This window comes from Hemitrygon akajei, chromosome 5 (genome assembly GCF_048418815.1).
Source record: "Hemitrygon akajei chromosome 5, sHemAka1.3, whole genome shotgun sequence".
Lineage (NCBI taxonomy): Eukaryota > Metazoa > Chordata > Chondrichthyes > Myliobatiformes > Dasyatidae > Hemitrygon > Hemitrygon akajei.
In genome coordinates this window covers 6594507-6614996 of record NC_133128.1, presented here as the reverse complement: position 1 = coordinate 6614996, position 20490 = coordinate 6594507, and the positions used below count along the sequence as shown (strand labels likewise).

At 44.9% G+C, this 20490-nt stretch overlaps 1 protein-coding gene across 5 annotated transcripts in view; it reads right to left on the bottom strand.

Moving 5' to 3' along the window:
• Positions 1–20490, bottom strand: part of robo2 (roundabout, axon guidance receptor, homolog 2 (Drosophila)) — a 1389008-nt gene that overhangs the window by 126430 nt on the left and 1242088 nt on the right. For all 5 annotated transcript variants that reach the window (XM_073044783.1, XM_073044782.1, XM_073044780.1 and 2 more), the window contains 2 exons: positions 17652–17883; positions 9933–10057 (listed from right to left, as the gene is read on the bottom strand). In XM_073044783.1, coding sequence (XP_072900884.1) covers positions 9933–10057; positions 17652–17883 — 357 coding nt within the window. The remainder of the gene's footprint in view (positions 1–9932; positions 10058–17651; positions 17884–20490) is intronic.

Genomic DNA, 20490 nt, shown 5'->3' with positions numbered 1-20490 from the left:
CCCCTTGCCGCCCGTGAACTAAAGACATGGTTGATATTCAATCCTATTTTAAGGGTCATATTTTAGCCAGACTTGATAGGTTTGGGAGATTCCCTCCACTGAGGGCTATGAGTCAGCTGGGCTTTTAGAACAGTCTGGTGTTTTCACAGAGAAATTAAAGACAAACATAGAGAGACAAGAGATTGCAGACACTGTAATCTAGAGCAACAATCAACCAGCTGAAGGAACTCAATGGGTCCAGCTGCATTAGTGGGGACGAAGGGATTATCAATATTTTGGGTTGAAATTTCCACAGTTCCTTCCCCTCCCTGAAGTGCAACACAACCCGCTAAGTTCAAGATGGCATCAGCAAACAATGCGATAAAAGACAACATCCTGCCCAGCTCGCAAAATTACTGTTTTTTACTTCTTTCAAATATGATTCTATCACTAAGCTGGAAACTGTGATTTCCATTTTGATGGGGTGTTTATGGGTGATGGGGTGGAGATACGTCTCTACCAAAGGAGGTGTAAAGCGCTCCTTCCCTCTGCTAACCTGCAGGTCACCCTTGGGTAAGGTGTAGCACCTGCTTATCCCCCGATCAAAGTCACGTGAAACCATGGGTGCAGGTGGTGGATGGTTGTATGAGCAGCTGGTGTATATCACGAGTACTAGTTATGTGATCACTGATGCCAGGCATACAGTCTCTGAAGAGTATTGATAATGGCTGGGGTCACCCATCTTGCAAAGACGTTTCCCAGGAGAACGCAATGGCAAACCACTTCAGTAGAAAAATTTGACAGGAACAATTGTGATCATGCAAAGATCATCATTGTCCAATTCATACGACACGGCACGTAATGATGATGATTATGTGATCTGGCGCTTTGTGTTTCCGAGTTCGTTCGGTGAGGTAGGGAGCAGATTGTGTGGTCTAGATGCTTGGAAGCCTGCAGACGGGGTCCGAGCTCATGATCGGCTCCACTGCTTCTCTCCGATTGAGGTGTTGAGCAAGGTTGAAGTTGATGAGAATGAAGCGGGTGTCCAGTGCCGTCTCCGTGTGTTTGCCCGGCCTTCCTCTCACTCTCACTAGCTGCTGTTGGAGGAAAGTGCAGGAGCCTTGGGTTCCACATCGCAAGGATTGATCAGTGAGGCTCGAGGCTGTGATTTTGAGGACTTTGAGGTTCACGTTGCACATGTTACTAGATTCTGGTTACTTTCTTTTGCTTTTTGAGTAGTTTGATCAGATCAATTGGTGATGACTGGCTCCACGTCCTGCAATCGGCTAACAGCGCTGAACTGAACTAAACTGAGTATTCCTGGACGCCACGTTTGATGTTTATATTCTATGTCTCGTCTGCTTGCTTTTTGTCGTTTGCACAATTAGTTCTGTTTTTGTGTTTGTGTTGGGTGTTTGATGTTTTTCTAGGAACAGGTTCCATGGTGTTTCTTTGTTTTGTGTTTGCCTGCAGCAGGACGAATCTCAGAAATGAATTCTGTACACATACTTTGACAATAAATGTACTTGAGTTCCTTTAGCACACTTTTTTTTTTAAAGAAAAAAGTCTTTTTTCCTCTTGTATCTCCAAGAAGGCAAGACAGTGGCTATATTTCATTAGGAATTTGAGGATGTTTGGTTGCCATCTAAAGCAGTCTCAAATTTCTACAGTTGTACCATGGAGAGCATTCTGACTGGCTGCATCACCGTCTGGTATTGTGGGGTGGGGTGGGGGGCGTCTACTGCACAGCCATTGAAGTAAGCTGCAGAGAGTTGTAAAATTAGTCAGCTCCATTATGGGCAATGGTCCCCTGTAGTATCCAGGGTATCTTCAAGGAGTGGTGCCTCATAAAGGTGGTGTCCATCACCCAGGTCATGCCCTCTTCTCATTGTTGCCGTCAGGAAGGAGGTACGGAATCCTGAAGATACACACTCAGTGATTCAGGAACAGCTTCTTCCCCCTGCCATCCAATTTCTGAATGGACATTGAACTCATATACACCACCTCACTACCTGATCATTTCCTTGTTTTGCACTACCTATTTAATATTTATATTGATACTGTAATTCACAGGTTTTCTCTATCATCATGTATTGCATTGTACTACTGCTGCAAAGTCAAGAAATTTCATGACATATGCCGGTGATATTAAACCTGACTCTGATTGCTGATGGCAACAGTGAGAAGAGAGCATGACCTGGATGGAGTGCATTTTATTCACCCACCACTCTCTGTGTAAAACACTTATCTCTGGCCCCCTATACTTTTCTCCAATCACCTTAAAATTATGCCTTTGGAAAAAGTCTCTGGCCGTTCATGCATTCTATGCCTTTTATCATCTTGTACACCTCTATCAAGTCACCTCTCATCCTCCTTCCCTCCAAAGCCTCATCTCACACAACCTGTCATCATAAGACACAAGACATTTCAGGATGCAGCAGTGACCACCCTGCACAAGCTGGGACTCCAAGGAATAACAGATTAGCAGTGAGTACTTACCTTACACTCCTCAATCGAGTTTCCTCTCATCCTCCTTCACTCCAGGGAGAAAAGCCTCAGCTTTCTCAACTTATCCTCAGAAGACATTCCGGGGTCTTTCTGGCAAATCTTTTCTGTCATGTGGTTACAATTAGTAATATAAGCTCACCCACACCAGACTAATATTAAAGCACCTTGCTGTATCTACATTTACTACATATTGTCCCACAAGAGGAAATCTTTTTTTAACAAACTGCAAGAACGCAGTGGGTCATGCAGCATTAATGGGGGAGGGAAGGAATTATCAATTTTTTAGATGTTTTGAGAGGAAGGTAGAAACTTCAATAGTCCCTTCCCCTCACAGAAATGCTACATGACATGTTGAGTTCCTTCAGAGAGTGTTATTAAAGAAAACCATCTTTCTTCCTCATGTGGGGCAGTGTGTAAGTTCTGCTGGATGCAGGTACAGTGTGTGGTTTAATATCAGTCTAGTGTGGGTGAACTTATGTTACTACTTGGTGTGTTAAGACTCAAATTGTAACTACACGATGAGAAACATTTGCCAGAAAGACCTCTGAATGACTTATGAGACAAGGCTGAGCAAGCTCTCTTGAGCAAAGGTGGATGAGAGGTGACTTGATAAAGATATACATGATGATAAGCGGCATAGATCGAGTAGATACTTATAGAATCATAGAAAACTACAGCACAGGATCCATTCTATGCCAAACCATTTAAACTGTCTTGTCCCATCAACCTACACCAGCACTATAGCCCTCCATACCTCACCCAACCATGTACCTTTCCAAACTTAAATGTTGAGATCAAAATCACATCCACCACTTGAGCTGACAGCTCATTCTACACTCTCACCTACCTCTGAGTGAAGAAGTTTCCCCTCATGTTCCCCTTCAACTTTTCACCTTTCACCCTTAACCCATGACCTCTGGTTGCAGTACCACCCAACCCCAGTGGAAGAAGCCTGCTTGCATTTACCTACCTATACCCCTCATGAATAAGGAGATAGCTAGAGTCTTCTTCCCAGGGGAGAAATTATGCCATCAGAAATGAAGGCATAATTTTGCATTGAATGCAGGAGAGTAGAGGGGGCATGTCAGAGGTAGGTTTTGTTATAGAGAGAGTGGTGGGTGTGTGTAATGCCCTGACAAGGGTGGTGGTAGAGGCAAATATACTAGGAGCAGGATGCTGCCTGACCTACTGAGTTATTTCAGCATTTTATGTTAGAACCATAGACACATAGAACATTACAGCACAGAAACAGGCCTTTTGGCCCTTCTTGGCTGTGTCGAACCATTTTTCTGCCTAGTCCCACTGACCTGCACCTGGACCATATCCCTCCATAGTTTTTCTTAAATGTTAAACGTGAGCCTGCATTCACCACTTCAACTGGCAGCTCATTTCCCACTCCCACCACTCTCTGTGTGAAGAACCCCCTCCCCCCCCCCGCCAATGTTCCATTTAAACTTTTCCCCCTTCACCCTTAACCCATGTCCTCTGGTTTGTTTCTCTGCTAGCCTCAGTGGAAAAGCCTGCTTGCATTCAGTCTATCTATACCCATCATAATTTTATATACCCCTATCAAATCTCGCCTCATTCTTCTACGCTCCAGGGAATGAAGTAAGAAGGAATTTTTTTAGCCAGAGTGTGGTGAATCTGTGGAATGCTCTGCCACAGACTCCGGTGGAGGCCAAGTCCGTGGGATATTTAAGGCCAATGTTGATGGTTTCCTAATTAGCCATGGCTTCAAATGATATGGCGAGAAGGTAGGTGTATGGGGTTGAGTGGGATCCAGGATCAGCCAAGATGGAATGGTGGAGCAGTCTCGATGGGCTGAATGGCCTAATTCTGCTCCTATGTCTTATGGTCTTAAAGTAAAGGAGGTTGAAATGTGAGACTTAATAAGTGAGCATGATCATGATTGGTTTAGACGTGAAGGACAAAGAAAAGATGTTGGTGCAAGGGCTAAGGGACAAAGATTTAAGATTTTTGGCAGATATGGGAGGAGTGGAGGAGTGGCTAGTCATTTAATTTATCTCTGGATCTTTCTGTCAATGAGTAGAATGGCACAGCAGCATAGTGGTTAGCAGAACACTTTACAGTACAGGTTCAATTCCCGCAGCTGCCTGTAAGGAATTTGTACGTTCTCCCCATGACATGTAGGTTTCTAATGGGTGCTCACTGTACTCACACAAAAACATACTGGTTTGTAGGTTAATTGGTCATTGTAAATTGTCTCATGATTAGGCTATGGTTAAATCAGGGGCTAGTTGGGTGGTGTGACCTATTCCACACTGCATCTCAATAAATAAATAAAAAATAGAGTGTAAAATGAAATTGGAGTGACACTTGATAGAAATAAACTTGCAGGATCAGAAGGGGAAAGAGACTGCATGAATTATGATGTAGCTAGTATGGAATAGGATGAATGGTCTTCTGTTATCGTTCCACTCCAATAAAGGTAATGTATTGGCTTCATTGAGCACTTACTTTGTATGTCTCAAACTTTCTATGGCTTTTCAGAATCAGAATCAGGTATAGCTCGGGTGTCTAAGACTTTTGCACAGTACTGTAGTAATTTTATGTATTGCACTGTACTGCTACTGCAAAAAAAAATCATGACATTTGTGTGATGATAAACCTGGTTCTGATATGGGTCTTTATTGTGGACTGAGAGTGGGGAGGGGGCAGGGAGAGGGGAATCATGGTTCTGATATGGGTCTTTATTGTGGACTGAGAGTGGGAAGGGGGCAGGGAGAGAGGAATCATGGTTCTGATATGGGTCTTTATTGTGGACTGAGAGTGGGGAGGGGGCAGGGAGAGGGGAATCATGGTTCTGATATGGGTCTTTATTGTGGACTGAGAGTGGGAAGGGAGCAGGGAGAGGGGAATCATGGTTGGGAAAAGGGGAAAGGAGAGGGGAGGGAGCAGGAAGCACCAGAGAGACAATCTGTAATGGATTATTGCAGATTCTAATAATTCTGCAATAAACCAATTGTTTGGAACCAAATGACCTTGCGTGGCATCTCAGGTCTGGGTGTGTCTGCACCCACACCACGCCCTGCCCCTGCACTGCTTCTCTGCCACCTGACCAACACCCCATCCATGGTGCTTCACCCTCACTATTCCCAATATCCTTTGCTGCCACCAGATTTACAAACTCCACTTTGACAAATACCGTACTGTGCAAAATTCTTAGGCACCCTATCTATATATATGTGTCTAAGACTTTTGCACAGTACTGATATTAGAACATACAGGGAAATGCATCATTTGCACACCCAAGGATCTGTTAGGGTCAGCCCACAAGCGTCGCCACACATTCCAGCTTAATCAGACTGCATACTTCATTGATCAGCATTGTATGGTTGGATTAGCATCTTCCATCTCTTTGGAGTTGGTAAATTGTTACGGTATTGTCACCTGCACTGAGGTACAGTGAAAACCTTTTTGACTTGCATGCCATTCAGAGAGATCATTCACATAGAACAGTGAGTTGAAGTTGTACAAGGGAAAAGCAATAACAGAGTGTTACAGTTACAGAGAAAGTGCAGAGCAGCGGTCCAAAGGATGTAATGCTGAAGTTTGACATGACATTGGTCAGACCACATTTGGAGCACTGTGAGCAGTTTTGGGAGCCATATCTAAGAGAGAGTGTGTTAGCACTGGAAAGGGTCCAGAGGAGTTTATTAGAATGATCCTGGTAATGAAAGGATTAATGCATTAGGAGCATTTGGAGGCTCTGGCTCTGTACTCACTGGAATTCAGAAGAATGAGGGAGGATCTCATTGAAACCTATTGAATATTGAAAGGCCTAGATAGAGTGGATGTGGAGAGGATGCTTCCTATAGTGGGGGAGTCTAGGACCAGAGGACACAGATAGAGTGGATGTGGAGAGGGTGTTTCCTATAGTGGGGGAGTCTAGGACCAGAGGACACAGATAGAGTGAATGTGGAGAGGGTGTTTCCTATAGTGGGAGAGTCTAGGACCAGAGGACACAGGTAAAGTGGATGTGGAGAGGGTGTTTCCTATAGTGGGGGAGTCTAGGACCAGAGGACACAGATAGAGTGGATGTGGAGAGGATGTTTTTTATAGTGGGGGAGTCTAGGACCAGAGGACACAGATAGAGTGGATGTGGAGAGGGTGTTTCCTATAGTGGGGGAATCTAGGACCAGAGGGCACAGATAGAGTGGATGTGGAGAGGATGTTTCCTATAGTGGGGGAGTCTAGGACCAGAGGACACAGATAGAGTGGATGTGGAGAGGATGTTTCCTATAGTGGGGGAGTCTAGGACCAGAGGACACAGATAGAGTGGATGTGGAGAGGATGTTTCCTATAGTGGGGGAGTCTAGGACCAGAGGACACAGATAGAGTGGATGTGGAGAGGATGTTTCCTATAGTGGGGGAGTCTAGGACCAGAGGACACAGATAGAGTGGATGTGGAGTGGATGTTTCCTATAGTGGGGGAGTCTAGGACCAGAGGGCACAGCCTCAGAATAGAAGGATGTCCCTTTAGAACAGAGTTGAGGAGGAATTTCTTTGGCCAGAGGATAGTGAACCTATGGAATTTGTTGCCACAGACAGGTGTGGAGATCAAATCGTTAAGTATATTTAAAGCAGAGTTTGGTGAATTCTTGATTAGTCAGGACATCAAACGTTACAGGGAAAAAGCAGGAGAATGGGGTTCAGAGGGATAATAAATCAGCCATGATGGGGGACAGACTCAGTGGGCTGAATGGCCTCATCCTGTTCCTATGTCTTAAGGCCTTATGATTATAAGTCCAAATTATTATATCCAGAAAAGGAAAAGACCTTCATAAAAATGAGAAGATCTACAGATGCTAAAAATCCAAAGCAACACAGACAAAATGCTGGAGTAACTCAGTAGGTCAGGCAGCTTTTATGGAAATGAATAAACAGTTGACGTTTCAGGCCAAGGCCGTCTTCCAGAATTCCTGGTTTCAAAAGTGACAGTTGTGCTCCAACCTGCAGAAGAGAACTTGGAGCCTAAGGTAAATCAGCCATGATTATATTGCATGGCAGTCCCAGGTCTGAGACACTGACTGACCTATTCCTACTGCTCTTCTGGTGAGATGGCGGCACGCTGCGGGTCCAGTCAAGGGTGTATTTGTTTTTCCTGTATATATCCTTTATGGTTGGGTACAGGGGACAGCAAGTTCTGCAGGTCTCTCCCATCAATGAGTTGCTAGATACAATGGAGCTGGACATTGTGTATCGCTGTTGTGTTGTCACCCGGACATTGTGTACCACTGTTGTGTTGTCACCCGGACATTGTGTACCATTGTTGTGTTGTCACCCGGACATTGTGTACCGCTGTTGTGTTGTCACCCGGACATTGTGTACCGCTGTTGTGTTGTCATCTGAACTTGTTACATACTGTTGTACTGTGATGGTGTGCAGTTCAAAAAAAAGGTGCGAGTTACTGCCTTGGATGCTTTTATTGTGATCGCAAGACCCAATTGGACATTGGTAATGTAAAAGTCTGCAAGTTCGGCTCAATGGTTCATTGGCGAGACCAAAAGCAAGGTAGCTGTGTTGCGTGGACAAGTTCCTCATTCCTCAGAGTTGCCTGTGGTGGTCACTGATGGAGGAGATGCTGGAGCTAGCTGTGTGCTGCTGGATTTCTTATTCGCTTGGAGGCTGGCCCCTCCCACAGTGTTCACTTTGTGGAAGAACAAGCTGAACCAGGACAACTCAGGGACTTCGACTATATTATTATTTTTTCTCTTTGTAACTGTAAGTTTCTCTGAAATCATAACCGTATGTGCTATTTGTGCTGTGTGCTGTTGGTAATGTGTTTTGCACCTTGTCCCTGGAGAAACACTGTTTCGTTCAGCTATATTCAAGAATGGTTGAATGATAATTAAACTTGAAACTTGAGCTTGGACTTGAACTATTTTCTTATGCTCTTTGTGCTTCAGTTGAGAGCCTGGAATTGAAAGGTGTGAGGGCATTTGTAACCACAGGACATTTATTGAGGTAACTCTGATGTCTGAAAGTCTTTGACAATCCTTGTTGATCTTCAATTTAACACACACAAAATGCTAGAGGAACTCAGCAGTTCAGGCAGTGTCTATGGAACTCAATAAACAGTTGACGTTTCAGGCCAAGCTCCTTCTTCAGGACCCTCCATCACTTCCAATCTATTGTGTAATTAAAATCAAATAACAGTCACAGTCACAGCATGTGTTTTTTTGCACATTGGTTGTTTGTTTGTCAGTCTTTGTGCATGGTTTTTCATTCATTCTATTGTATACTGTGAAGATCTGCAGGAAAATGGATCTCAGGTGGCATATACATACTTTGATAATAGATTAACTTTGAATTTTGAACGTTGTGAAGAGTATCAGTCTAAAATGTCAACTGTGTATTCCCCTCTGTAGAGGAGGCCTGATCTGCTGAGCTCCTCCAGCACTTTTGTGTGTGGTGCCCCCATTTCACTGTCAGTTACACCATTAAGGCACTTGGAAACTTCTCTTGTTTGAGATTGCTCGTTGGCATTGGAGCAAATGGGATGAAAGCAAATTATTGTGCTGGTTGGGAAAGTGCTGGAGGAAGGAGACAGGGAGAGAAGGGATAATGAACAAGGCCACAGTGTCACCATACACCAAACAACATGCCCACAGTTTACTAACCCTAAACTTGGAATGTAGTAGGAAACCAGATACCCAGAAGAAACTCACCCAATCATGGAGATAACAAAAAGACAGCGGCTTATAAGCAATAATGCCATAAGACATAGTAGCAAAATTAGGCTATTCAGCCCATCAAGTCAGTTCCGCCATTCAATCATAATTAATTTATTAACCATCTCCTCCCCTTCTCCCCATAACCTTTGACACCCTTACTAATCAAAAACCTATCAAACACTGCTTTAAATATACCAATGACCTGGCCTCCACAGCTGTCTATGACAACAAATTACACAAATTCAACACCCTCTAGTGAAAAAGATTCCTCCTCAACACTGTTGTAAATGGATGTCCTTCTATTCTGAGGCTGTATTCTCCGGCCCTAGATTCCCCCACTATAGGAAACATTCTCTCCACATCCACTCTATCTAGGCCTTTCAATATTCGATAGGTTTCAATGAGATCCCCCTTCAATCATCTGAACTTTAGTGAGGACAGGACCAGAGCCATCAAACACTACCTCATATGTTAACCCTTTCATACCTGGGAATATTCTTGTGAACCTCCTCTGGACCCACTCCAACACCAGCACATCCTTTCCCAAATAAGGGGCCCAAAATTGCTCACAATACTCCGTCCAATCTGACCAATGCCTTACAAAGACTCAGTAAGGTGTATGAAGATCATTTAGAGGAGAACAAGATAGACTCCTGAGTGGCAGAAGACACCCAGGTACCAGCTGAAGCCCACATCAATGCTGCCCGAGCTCCTCCACCCAAGACTGGTCCATACCCTCCAGCCTACCTTGTACTCCTGTATGATTCCATTCTGCTGCTCTGCAGGGGGAGGATCCCAGGAGACGCTGATACTGGTGCTGTTGTGGTTTCCAACAGTCAGCACGGTCACTGACTGGGGCGGTGCTCCCGGAGCTGTGCACGGGAAGACAGTATATTAATTCAACCTGCGCACCAGCTCAGTTAAGCAGATTTTTAGAAACATATCATACTGCAGAGCCATTTAATTGTCTTATAAATGAATTGAATTGAATTGACTCTAATACATACGTCCTTCTTATATATGAGGAGTAAAAATCTTTACACAACAACACACACAAAATGCTGGTGGAACACAGCAGGCCAGGCAGCATCTATAAGGACAAGCACTGTCGACGTTTCGGGCCGAGACCCTTCGTCAGGACTAACTCAATTCGTTAGTCCTGACGAAGGGTCTCGGCCTGAAACGTCGACAGTGCTTCTCCCTATAGATGCTGCCTGGCCTGCTGTGTTCCACCAGCATTTTGTGTGTGTTGTTTGAATTTCCAGCATCTGCAGATTTCCTCGTGTTTGCTCTGTAAAAATCTTTACGTTACTTTTCCGTCTAAATGTGCAATGTGCAATTTATAATAAATAGAATGTACAGCAGGACAGTCAATATCACATTGAATTACAGTTGCATCAGCATAAATTAATCAGTCTGATGGTCTGGTGGAAGAAGCTGTCCCAGATCCTGTTGTTCCTGGCTTTTATGCTGCGGTACCGTTTCTGGATGGTAGCAGCTGGAACAGTTTGTGGTTGGGGTGAGTCGGGTTCCCAACGATCCTTCGGGCCCTTTTTACACACCTGTCTTTGTAAATGTCCTGAATAGTGGAAAATTCACATCTACGGATGTGCTGGACTGTCCGCACCACTCTCTACAGAGTCCTGCGATTGATCCTTGATAAGTTATTGATAGGAGGAAGGATGGAAAGAACAAAGGTTATGGAAGCAACCTGATTGGTCACATCATGGTCTCCTATGGCAATTCAAATGAGCAAGAATGCAGGAAGCTGCAGAGAGCACCGGACGTCATGGGGACGTCCCTCCCCACCATTGGTGTATCTACAGGAAGCTCTAACTCAAAAAGGCAAAGGCTTCATCAAAAATCTCCACCATCATCACACAGCTAACATAGGGCAGGAGCTACAGAATCTTAAAGTCCCGCTCCACCGGGTTCAGGACATGCTTCTTCCCTTCTTGAACCCATCTTCATCACCCTATTCGCTACCTCAGTACAGCAACACTATGACCACTTTCTCCACTTTGCACTGAAATGGACTTTGCTTTCTTTTATTCTAATTGTGTTTCTTTCTTTTAAAATGTATTTAACTCAGTCCTGAACAAGGGTCTCAGCCCACAAGGTCCTTTGTTTATTCAATTCCATAGATGCTGCTTGACCTGCTGAGTCCCACCACTATTTTGCTTTGGATTTCCAGCATTGGCAGACATTCTTGTATTTAGTTTATGCTTTTTTCTTGCAAGTGCTGCTTATATGATTCTATGGGCCTGTGTTGCTGCTGCAAGTACTTCTTTTCTTTGCACCTCTGGATGTGACAATAACTTTGACTTTGATTTTGATAAGATGGAGACTAAGGCTGTATGGTAACAAAATTGGGAGAAAATAGCATAATTCACTATCATCAACATTGAGTTGGGGTTTCGCTTTAAGAGGCTGGTCTGACATAACAACATGGTAACGTGAGAATTTTTAGTGTGACTTTGTGATTAGGTTTTGGAGTTCAATAAAGAGTTACGGGTTTCATTAAATATAAAATTCCTCATTTTGTTTAATTTGCAAAAACCCACGTCAATGACCCTGATGCTCTAGGATGATTCCGGAGTTATTATTAAACATGTTCAGTAGCAGGAGTTTTACCAGGATGCTGCCTGGATTAGAGAGAATGTCTTTTGAAGATAGGTTGAGTGAGATAGGGCTTTTCTCTTTGGAGTGAAGGAGGATAAGAGGTGAGTTGATAGAGTTTACAAGATGATAACAGGCATTTTCCCAGGGCAGAAAAGACTCATATAAGGAGGTATCAGTTTAAGGTGACTGGAGGAAAATGTAGGGGGGATGTCAGAGGTAAGTTTTTTTTAACAGAGGGTGATAGGTGTATGGAATATGCTGCCAGGTGATGTGGTGAGTTGTCAAGTGACACAGCGTTTTCACTAGTAGGAAGTTCACTAGGTTGTTGCCTGGATTAGTGAGCATGTTTTCTGAATATTGATTAAGCGAGCTAACATTTTTCCCTTTGGAGAGAATGAGAATAAGAGGTGTCTTGACAGAGACTTAGAAGATGTTAGATTGACATAGAAAGAGTGGACAGCCACTGATTATTCCCAGGGCAGAAATGGCAAATAGAAGGATGCATAATTTTAAGGTGATTGGAGGAAAGTATAGGGGGGCATGTCAGGGGTAATTTTTTTTACACAGATAGTGGTGAATACATAGAACACACTGTCATGGATGGTAGTAGAGGTAATTCATGAGGGGCATTTAAGAAACACTAAGGCACATGGATGATAGAAAAATGGAAGGTATGTGGGAGGGAAGAGTTTGATTAAGAGTTAGGTTAAAGGTCGACAGAACATAGTGGGCCGAAGGGCCTGAACTACTCTGTACTGTTCTGTGCTCTAACACCTTGTCCTTGCATCTGAGGTTGGGTTTTTATTTCCCTCACCGCTGGTGTGAACAGAAAGCTTACTGATAAACCCGGACAAGTCAATAATTCCAACATTCCGCATTTTCCCCGGGATGTGCTGTGAAAATAATAGTTACTGCTGAACACACAGCCATTTTGCCACTTCCTAGGCAAGCCAAAGGCCTCAGGAAGAGAAACCTATCCCTGAGGTGTCAGACATCGTTTATTGTGTAGGATGGAGAAATAGAAGGGGTGATGTCAACCAGGCTCCGTTGAGAAAGGTGGTGGAGAGAAGGAGTGAATGAGAAGGGGATAAGAAGAAAGAGAGGAGACAAGAGACTACTGAAATTAGTGAGAATGGATGATGAGAGGGTCACTGGACTTTGGGACATGTGACGACAATAAATCAATTTGTCAATTTACGAGACAGGAGAGAGGGAAGGAATGGCGATGAGAGAGAGGAGAAGGTGAAACGGGGATGGGAGATCAGGAATGGGGCAACAGAGAGAGAGAGGGATGGGAAAAGAGATGGAATGAGGGGGCGAGGGAGAGGGTGTTAGAGAGTGAGAGAGAGAGGGAAGAGAGAAACAGAGAGGGAGATGGGAAATGAGACATGAGAAGGAGGGGGGAGAGTGGGAAAGACAGGAAGATGAAAGGAGAGTCAGAGGAGAAAGATAAGGAACAGTAAGAATGATATCAAATGAAAGATGGATAAGGATTAAAAAGGTGAAGGCAGAGAGAGTGAGAGAGAAGAGAGACAGTGAGGAAAGTGAGCTACTGAGAGCAAAGGAGAGTGAGAGAGTAAATGAGAAGGGAGAGGCAATGGGGAAAGTGAGCTGTGGAGAGTGGGAGAGAGAAGGGGCAATGGGGGAAAGTGAGCTGTGGAGAGAGAGAGAGAGAAGGGGCAATGGGGAAAGTGAGCTGTGGAGAGCGAGAGAGAGAAAGGGCAATGGGGAAAGTGAGCTGTGGAGAGCGAGAGAGAGAAGGGGCAATGGGGAAAGTGAGCTGTGGAGAGTGAGAGAGAGAAGGGGCAGTGGGGAAAGTGAGCTGTGGAGAGCGAGAGAGAGAAGGGGCAGTGGGGAAATTGAGCTGTGGAGAGCGAGAGAGAGAAGGGGCAATGGGGAAAGTGAGCTGTGGAGAGCGAGAGAGAGAAGGGGCAATGGGGAAAGTGAGCTGTGGAGAGCGAGAGAGAGAAGGGGCAGTGGGGAAAGTGAGCTGTGGAGAGCGAGAGAGAGAAGGGGCAATGGGGAAAGTGAGCTGTGGAGAGCGAGAGAGAGAAGGGGCAGTGGGGAAAGTGAGCTGTGGAGAGCGAGAGAGAGAAGGGGCAGTGGGGAAAGTGAGCTGTGGAGAGCGAGAGAGAGAAGGGGCAATGGGGAAAGTGAGCTGTGGAGAGCGAGAGAGAGTGGCAATGGGGAAAGTGAGCTGTGGAGAGCAAGAGAGAGAAGGGGCAGTGGGGAAAGTGAGCTGTGGAGAGCGAGAGAGAGAGGCAATGGGGAAAGTGAGCTGTGGAGAGCGAGAGAGAGAAGGGGCAGTGGGGAAAGTGAGCTGTGGAGAGCGAGAGAGAGAAGGGGCAATGGGGAAAGTGAGCTGTGGAGAGCGAGAGAGGGAGAGAGAGGGAGAGAGAGGGAGAGAGAGGGAGAGAGAGGGAGAGAGAGAGAGAGAGAGAGAGAGAGAGAGAGAGAGAGAGAGAGAGAGAGAGAGAGAGAGAGAGAGAGAGAGGGAGAGAGAGAGAGACAGACAGACAGTGGGGAATGCAAGCTGTGGAGTTTCTTCCCCCAAGCTATCAGACTCCTCAATACCCAGAGCCTGGACTGACACGTTACTGCCCTATTGTCTTGTTTATTATTTATTGTAATGCCTGCACTGTTTTGTGCACTTTATGCAGTCCTGGGTAGGTCTGTAGTCTAGTGTAGCTTTTTTCTGCGTTGTTTTTTACGTAGTTCAGTCTAGTTTTTGTACTGTTTCATGTAAAACCATGTTCCTGAAAAAACATTGTCTCATTTTTACTATGTACTGTACCAGCAGTTATGGTCGAAATGATAATAAAAGTGACTTGACTTGAGCGAGAGAGAGAAGCAGTGGGGAAAGTGAGCTGTGGAGACTGAGAAAGAGTAAATTAGAAGAAAGAAGCCATGGGGAAAGCAAGCTGTGGAGAGCAAGAGAGAGAGGGAGGCACTGGGGAAAGCAAACTGTGGAGAGAATAATTAAGTGCAAACTGCATAACTCACTTTTGTGCAGGGGTTGAGCAAGGTCAGGTATTGACAGAACCATTTTTTACACTCTCTCAGCAGTGAATGTAGTGGCCGTGGAGTTGGCAGGTTTTGTCAATGTGCAGTACTTGTGGAGAATGGGGAGTGGTGCAGATTAAAATACGGGAATTGGAAACGCACCTGGGAATCCTGAAGGGAAACAAACTGCAAGGCATTGCAATGTCATAAGCTGTGCAGCCAAAGACTTGAGGTTCAGTTCATACACAATGCCCCTACACTGTGGCACATGGAGTATTGTGAACAAGTTTCGGCCCCTTATTTAAGAAATGGTGTACTGGCATTGGATAGGGTCCAGAGGAAGTTTACAAGAATGAAACAGAAATGAAAGGCTGAACATATGAGGGGAGTTTGATGGCTCTAGCCCTTTACTTGCTGGAGTTTAGAAAAAGGAGTGGGAATTTCATTGAATATTGAAATGCTGAGATAGAGTGGGGGTAGAGAAGATGCTTCTAACAGTGGGGGAGTATCGGACCAGAAGGCACAGCCTCAGAATACAAGGATATCCCATTAGAATAGAGATGAAGAGGAATTTCTTTAGCTAGAGGATGGAGAATCTGAGGAATTCATTGACACAGATGCCTGTCACTCTCAATGCCATTCTCCTGCCTTTTGCCCGTAACCTTTGACACCCTTACTAATCAGGAACCTATCAACCTTCATTTTAAATACATTCAATGACTTGGTTTCTATAGCCGTCCATGTCTGCAAATTCCACAAATTCACCACCCTCATTGCCTCTTCACTAACAATCAGTACTGGCACACCTCAAAGATGCATGCTTGGCCCACTGCTCTATTCTCTGTACACCCATAACTAGCCACAGCTCAAAAACCATCTATAAATTTGCAGATGACGTAACTATTGTTAGCAGAATTTCAAATGGTGCCAAGGAGGTGTACAGGAGTGAGATAGATCAGCTGGTTGAATGGTGTCACAACAACAACCTCACACTCAACATCAGTAAGACGAAAGAAGTGATTGTGGACTTCAGGAAAGAGAAGTCAAAGGAACACACACCAGTCCTCATCGAGGGATCAGCAATGGAAAGACTGAGCACTTTCAAGCTCCTGGGTGTCACCATCTCTGAAGATCTATCCTAGGCCCACCAAATCGATGCAAATACAAAGAAGGCAAGACAACAGCTATATTTCATTAGGCGTTTGAGAACACTTGGTATGTCATCAAAGACATAACAAGTCATGCAAATTTCTACATGTGTTCCTTGGAGAGGATTCTAACTAGTTGCATCATCGTCTGGTATGGGGGGGGGGGGGGTCCACTGCACAGGATTGGAAAAAGCTGCAGAAGGTTGTAAACTCAGCCAACTCCATCATGATCTCGAGTCTCTAGTGCGTGGAGGACACCTTGAAAACGTGATGCCTGAAAATGTGGCACCCACCATTAAGGTCCCCTGTCACCCAGGACATGCCCCCATCAGGGAGGTGGTACAGGAGCCTGAACACGCGCGCGCGCACACGCACACGCACACGCACACGCACACGCACACACACACACCTCTTCCCTTCCACCATCAGATTTCTGAATAGACAATCAACCCATGTATACTACTTCACTATTTTTTCTCTTTTTACACTAAATTTAATTCATATGTACATCTTACTGTAATTTATAGTTTATTACTATTATGTATTGGAATATACTACTGCCACAAAACAACAAATCTCATGGCATGTGCCGGTAATACTAAACCTGATTCTGAATCTGATTCTCTGTCCAGGACTTTCAGTATCCGGTAGGTTTCAATGAGTTCCTCATTCATCTTTCCAAACTCCTGGCATACACCACACCAGCAGTGGTCCATGTACACTATGCAAACCATCATTAGGCATATCTTTTTCCTGCCAAGCCTTTGCGTATATAGTGCAAAAGTCAATCATTGGCAGATGAAGTGGTGATACGCTCTACCAACACAATAATCGCAAGCAGGGGTAGACCATTCAATTGCTTGAGGTCACTCCCCTATTCAGTGAGTTTGTGGCTTACCTCTAGAAATGAACCTATTTTGCCGTCACTGGAAAGGAAAATCTCTCCTAGTGGTGCCACTGCATTGACTGTGGACTGCAAGGAATGGGATTGTTGTGGCTGCTCGAAAGAGGTCCTCCCCAATGCCCTCCCCACTATTGAGCACATCTACAAACAGCACTGCCACAAGAAAGCAGCATCCATCATCGAAGACTCCCAGGTCACGCTCTCTTCTCACTGCTGCCTTCAGGAAGGAGATACAGGAGCCTCAGGTCCCATACCACCAGGTTCAGGAATAATTATTACCCATCAACCATCAAGCTCCTGAACCAGCATGGCCAACTTCACTCACCTCAAGTCTGAACAGATTACACAACCTATAGACTCACTTTTGAGGATTCTACAACTAATGTTCTCGGTATTATTATTTCTTTTTGTATTTTCACAGATTGTTCATTTTTGCACATTGATTGCTTGTCAGTCTTCGAATGTGTGTAATTTTCCATTGATTCTACTGTGTTCTACTGTGAATGCCTACAAGAAAATGAATCTCAGGGTTGTAGATGGTGTCATATAAGTACTATGATAATTTGCTTTGAACACATACCAGGGAACAATGGTTCATCTTTCATTGATCCTATTATAGTCACAATTCTATAGATTTGCCGAGTATGCCCACAGGCAAACAAATCTCAAGGTTGTATACTATGACATATATTCGATAACAAATTTAGTTTGAACTTTGCGCTAGCACAGGAAGTAGTTAAAGACAGCAGGCAACTCCATTTGAAGTACAATTGGTGTTAAAATACTCACCTTCTTCATTAGTGCGTGCTGTCTTTGACTCGCTGTCGATCCCCTGGAACTCGTTGAAGTATGGGCGCACCTTCATCTCGTAGCTGACTCCCTTCTTCAGGTTGGATAGGACAGTGCTGCGCTCTGTCGGTACCTTCACTTCCATCAACTGCCAGGATGACGGGGAAGGAAGGCCGGAGATTTGACGGAACAGCACCCGGTAGCCCTGGATGAACTGTGACGGCCTTTCAACCTGTGTGAAACCAAGGAAAGATGCGGTTGGTTTGGTTCAACCAATCTGAATTGTTCAGCTCTTTCCAGGAGATCTAACGTTAGGCACAAGATCAGGGCACGACTGCACAAGCGCGTGGACGTCAGCCAGTGAGAACAGCGAGAGGAGTTTAAAAGGAGAGAGCTTTATAGAACGGGCGTCAGAGGAGCGGGTGATGGAGTAGAGGGAGACAGAGTAGGAAGGCTTTGGTTCAACGGGGATTCGGCGTTAACGGGTCGAGGCGAGGTAGCTTGCCTGAGTAGAATACAGACAGGAAGTATGTGTGTGAGGCTAGTTTTCTGAGCTCGGTATCAGGTGTGGGAAGTCCGGGAGACTCTCAGCTTGACCAGGTGGGTCGAGCTGCAGCTCCTTAGGAACCGTGTTAAGGAACTGGAGATGCAGCTCGATGACCTTTGTCTAGTCAGGGAGATTGAGGAGGTGATAGAGAGGAGCTATAGGCAGGTAGTCACTCTGGGACCTGGGGAGACAGATAAGTGGGTATCAGTCAGGAGAGCAAAGGACAAGAGTCAGATACTAGAGAGTAACCCTGAGTCCGTCCCCCTTAACAATAAGTACCCCTGCTTGAGTACTGTTGGGGGGATGGCCTACCTGAGGGAAGCAACCGTGGCTGCACCTGTGGCACAGAGTCTGGCCCTGTGGCTCAGAGGGGTAGAGAAAGGAAGAGGATGGCAGTAGAGATAGGGAACTCTATAATCAGGGGTCAGACAGGTGATTCTATGGACGCAGGAAAAAAGCACGGATGGTAGTTTGCCTCCCAGATGCCAGGGTCCAGGATGTTTCTGATCACGTCCACGATATCCTGAAGTGGGAAGGAGATCCTGAAAGCAGACTACAGGGAGTTAGGAAGGAAATTGAGAAGCAGGACCACAAAGGTAGTCACCTCGGGATTAATACCTGTGCCACACGACAGTGAGTATCGGAATAGAGTGAGGTGGAGGATAAATTATAGATAGATAGATAGATAGATAGATAGATACTTTATTCATCCCCATGGGGAAATTCAACTTTTTTCCAATGTCCCATACACTTGTTGTAGCAAAACTAATTACATACAATACTTAACTCAGTAAAGAATATGATATGCATCTAAATCACTATCTCAAAAAGCATTAATAATAGCTTTTAAAAAGTTCTTAAGTCCTGGCGGTTGAATTGTAAAGCCTAATGGCATTGGGGAGTATTGACCTCTTCATCCTGTCTGAGGAGCATTGCATCGATAGTAACCTGTCACTGAAACTGCTTCTCTGTCTCTGGATGGTGCTATGTAGAGGATGTTCAGAGTTATCCATAATTGACCGTAGCCTACTCAGCGCCCTTCGCTCAGCTACCGATGTTAAACTCTCCAGTACTTTGCCCACGACAGAGCCCGCCTTCCTTACCAGCTTATTAAGACGTGAGGCGTCCCTCTTCTTAATGCTTCCTCCCCAACACGCCACCACAAAGAAGAGGGCGCTCTCCACAACTGACCTATAGAACATCTTCAGCATCTCACTACAGACATTGAATGACGCCAACCTTCTTAGGAAGTACAGTCGACTCTGTGCCTTCCTGCACAAGGCATCTGTGTTGGCTGAGGGATTGGAACAGGGGGCAGGGATTCAGATTTCTGGATCATTGGGACCTCTTTTGGGGAGGGTGTGACCTGTAAAAAAAGGACAGATTGCACTTGAATCCCAAGGGGACAAATATCCTGGCTACTGGGGAGAGTTTAAACTAGAATTGTTGAGGGGTGGGAACCGAACTGAAGAGACTGAGGAAGAGGAGCCTCACAATTAGAGAAAGCTTGTAGACAGTGTGAGAGGGAGGATAGACAGGTGATAGAAAAGGGATGCACTCAGACTGATGGTTTAAAATGTGTCTATTTTAATGCAAGGAGTGTTGTGAACAAAGCGGATGAGCTTAGAGCGTGGATCAGTACTTGGAGATATGATGTGGTGGCCATTACAGAGACTTGGATGACTCAGGGACAGGATTGGTTACTTCAAGCCAGGTTTTAGATGTTTCAGAAAAGACAGGGAGGAAGGCAAATGAGGTGGGGCCATAGTACTGTTGATCAGAGATAGGGTCACGGCTGCAGAAAAGGAGGAAGTCATGGAGGGATTGTCTACGGAGTCCCTGTGGTTGGAAGTTAGGAACAGGAAGGGGACAATAACTCTACTGGGTGTTTTTTATAGACCACCCAATAGTAACAGGGACATCGAGGAGCAGACAGGGAGACAGATTCTGCAACGGTGTAATAATAACAGGGTTGTCCTGGTGGGAGATTTTAATTTCCCAAATATCAATTGGCATCTTCCTAGAGCTAGAGGTTTAGATGGGGTGGAGTTTGTTAGGTATGTTCAAGAAGGTTTCTTGACACAATATGTAGATAAGCCTACAAGAGGAGAGGCTGTACTTGATCTGGTATTGGGAAATGAACCTGGTCAGGTGTCAGATCTCTCAGTGGGAGACAGACAGACATACTTTATTGATCCCGAGGGAAATTGGGTTTCGTTACAGCTGCACCAACCAAGAATAGTGTAGAAATATAGCAATATAAAACCATAAATAATTAAATAATAAGTAAAT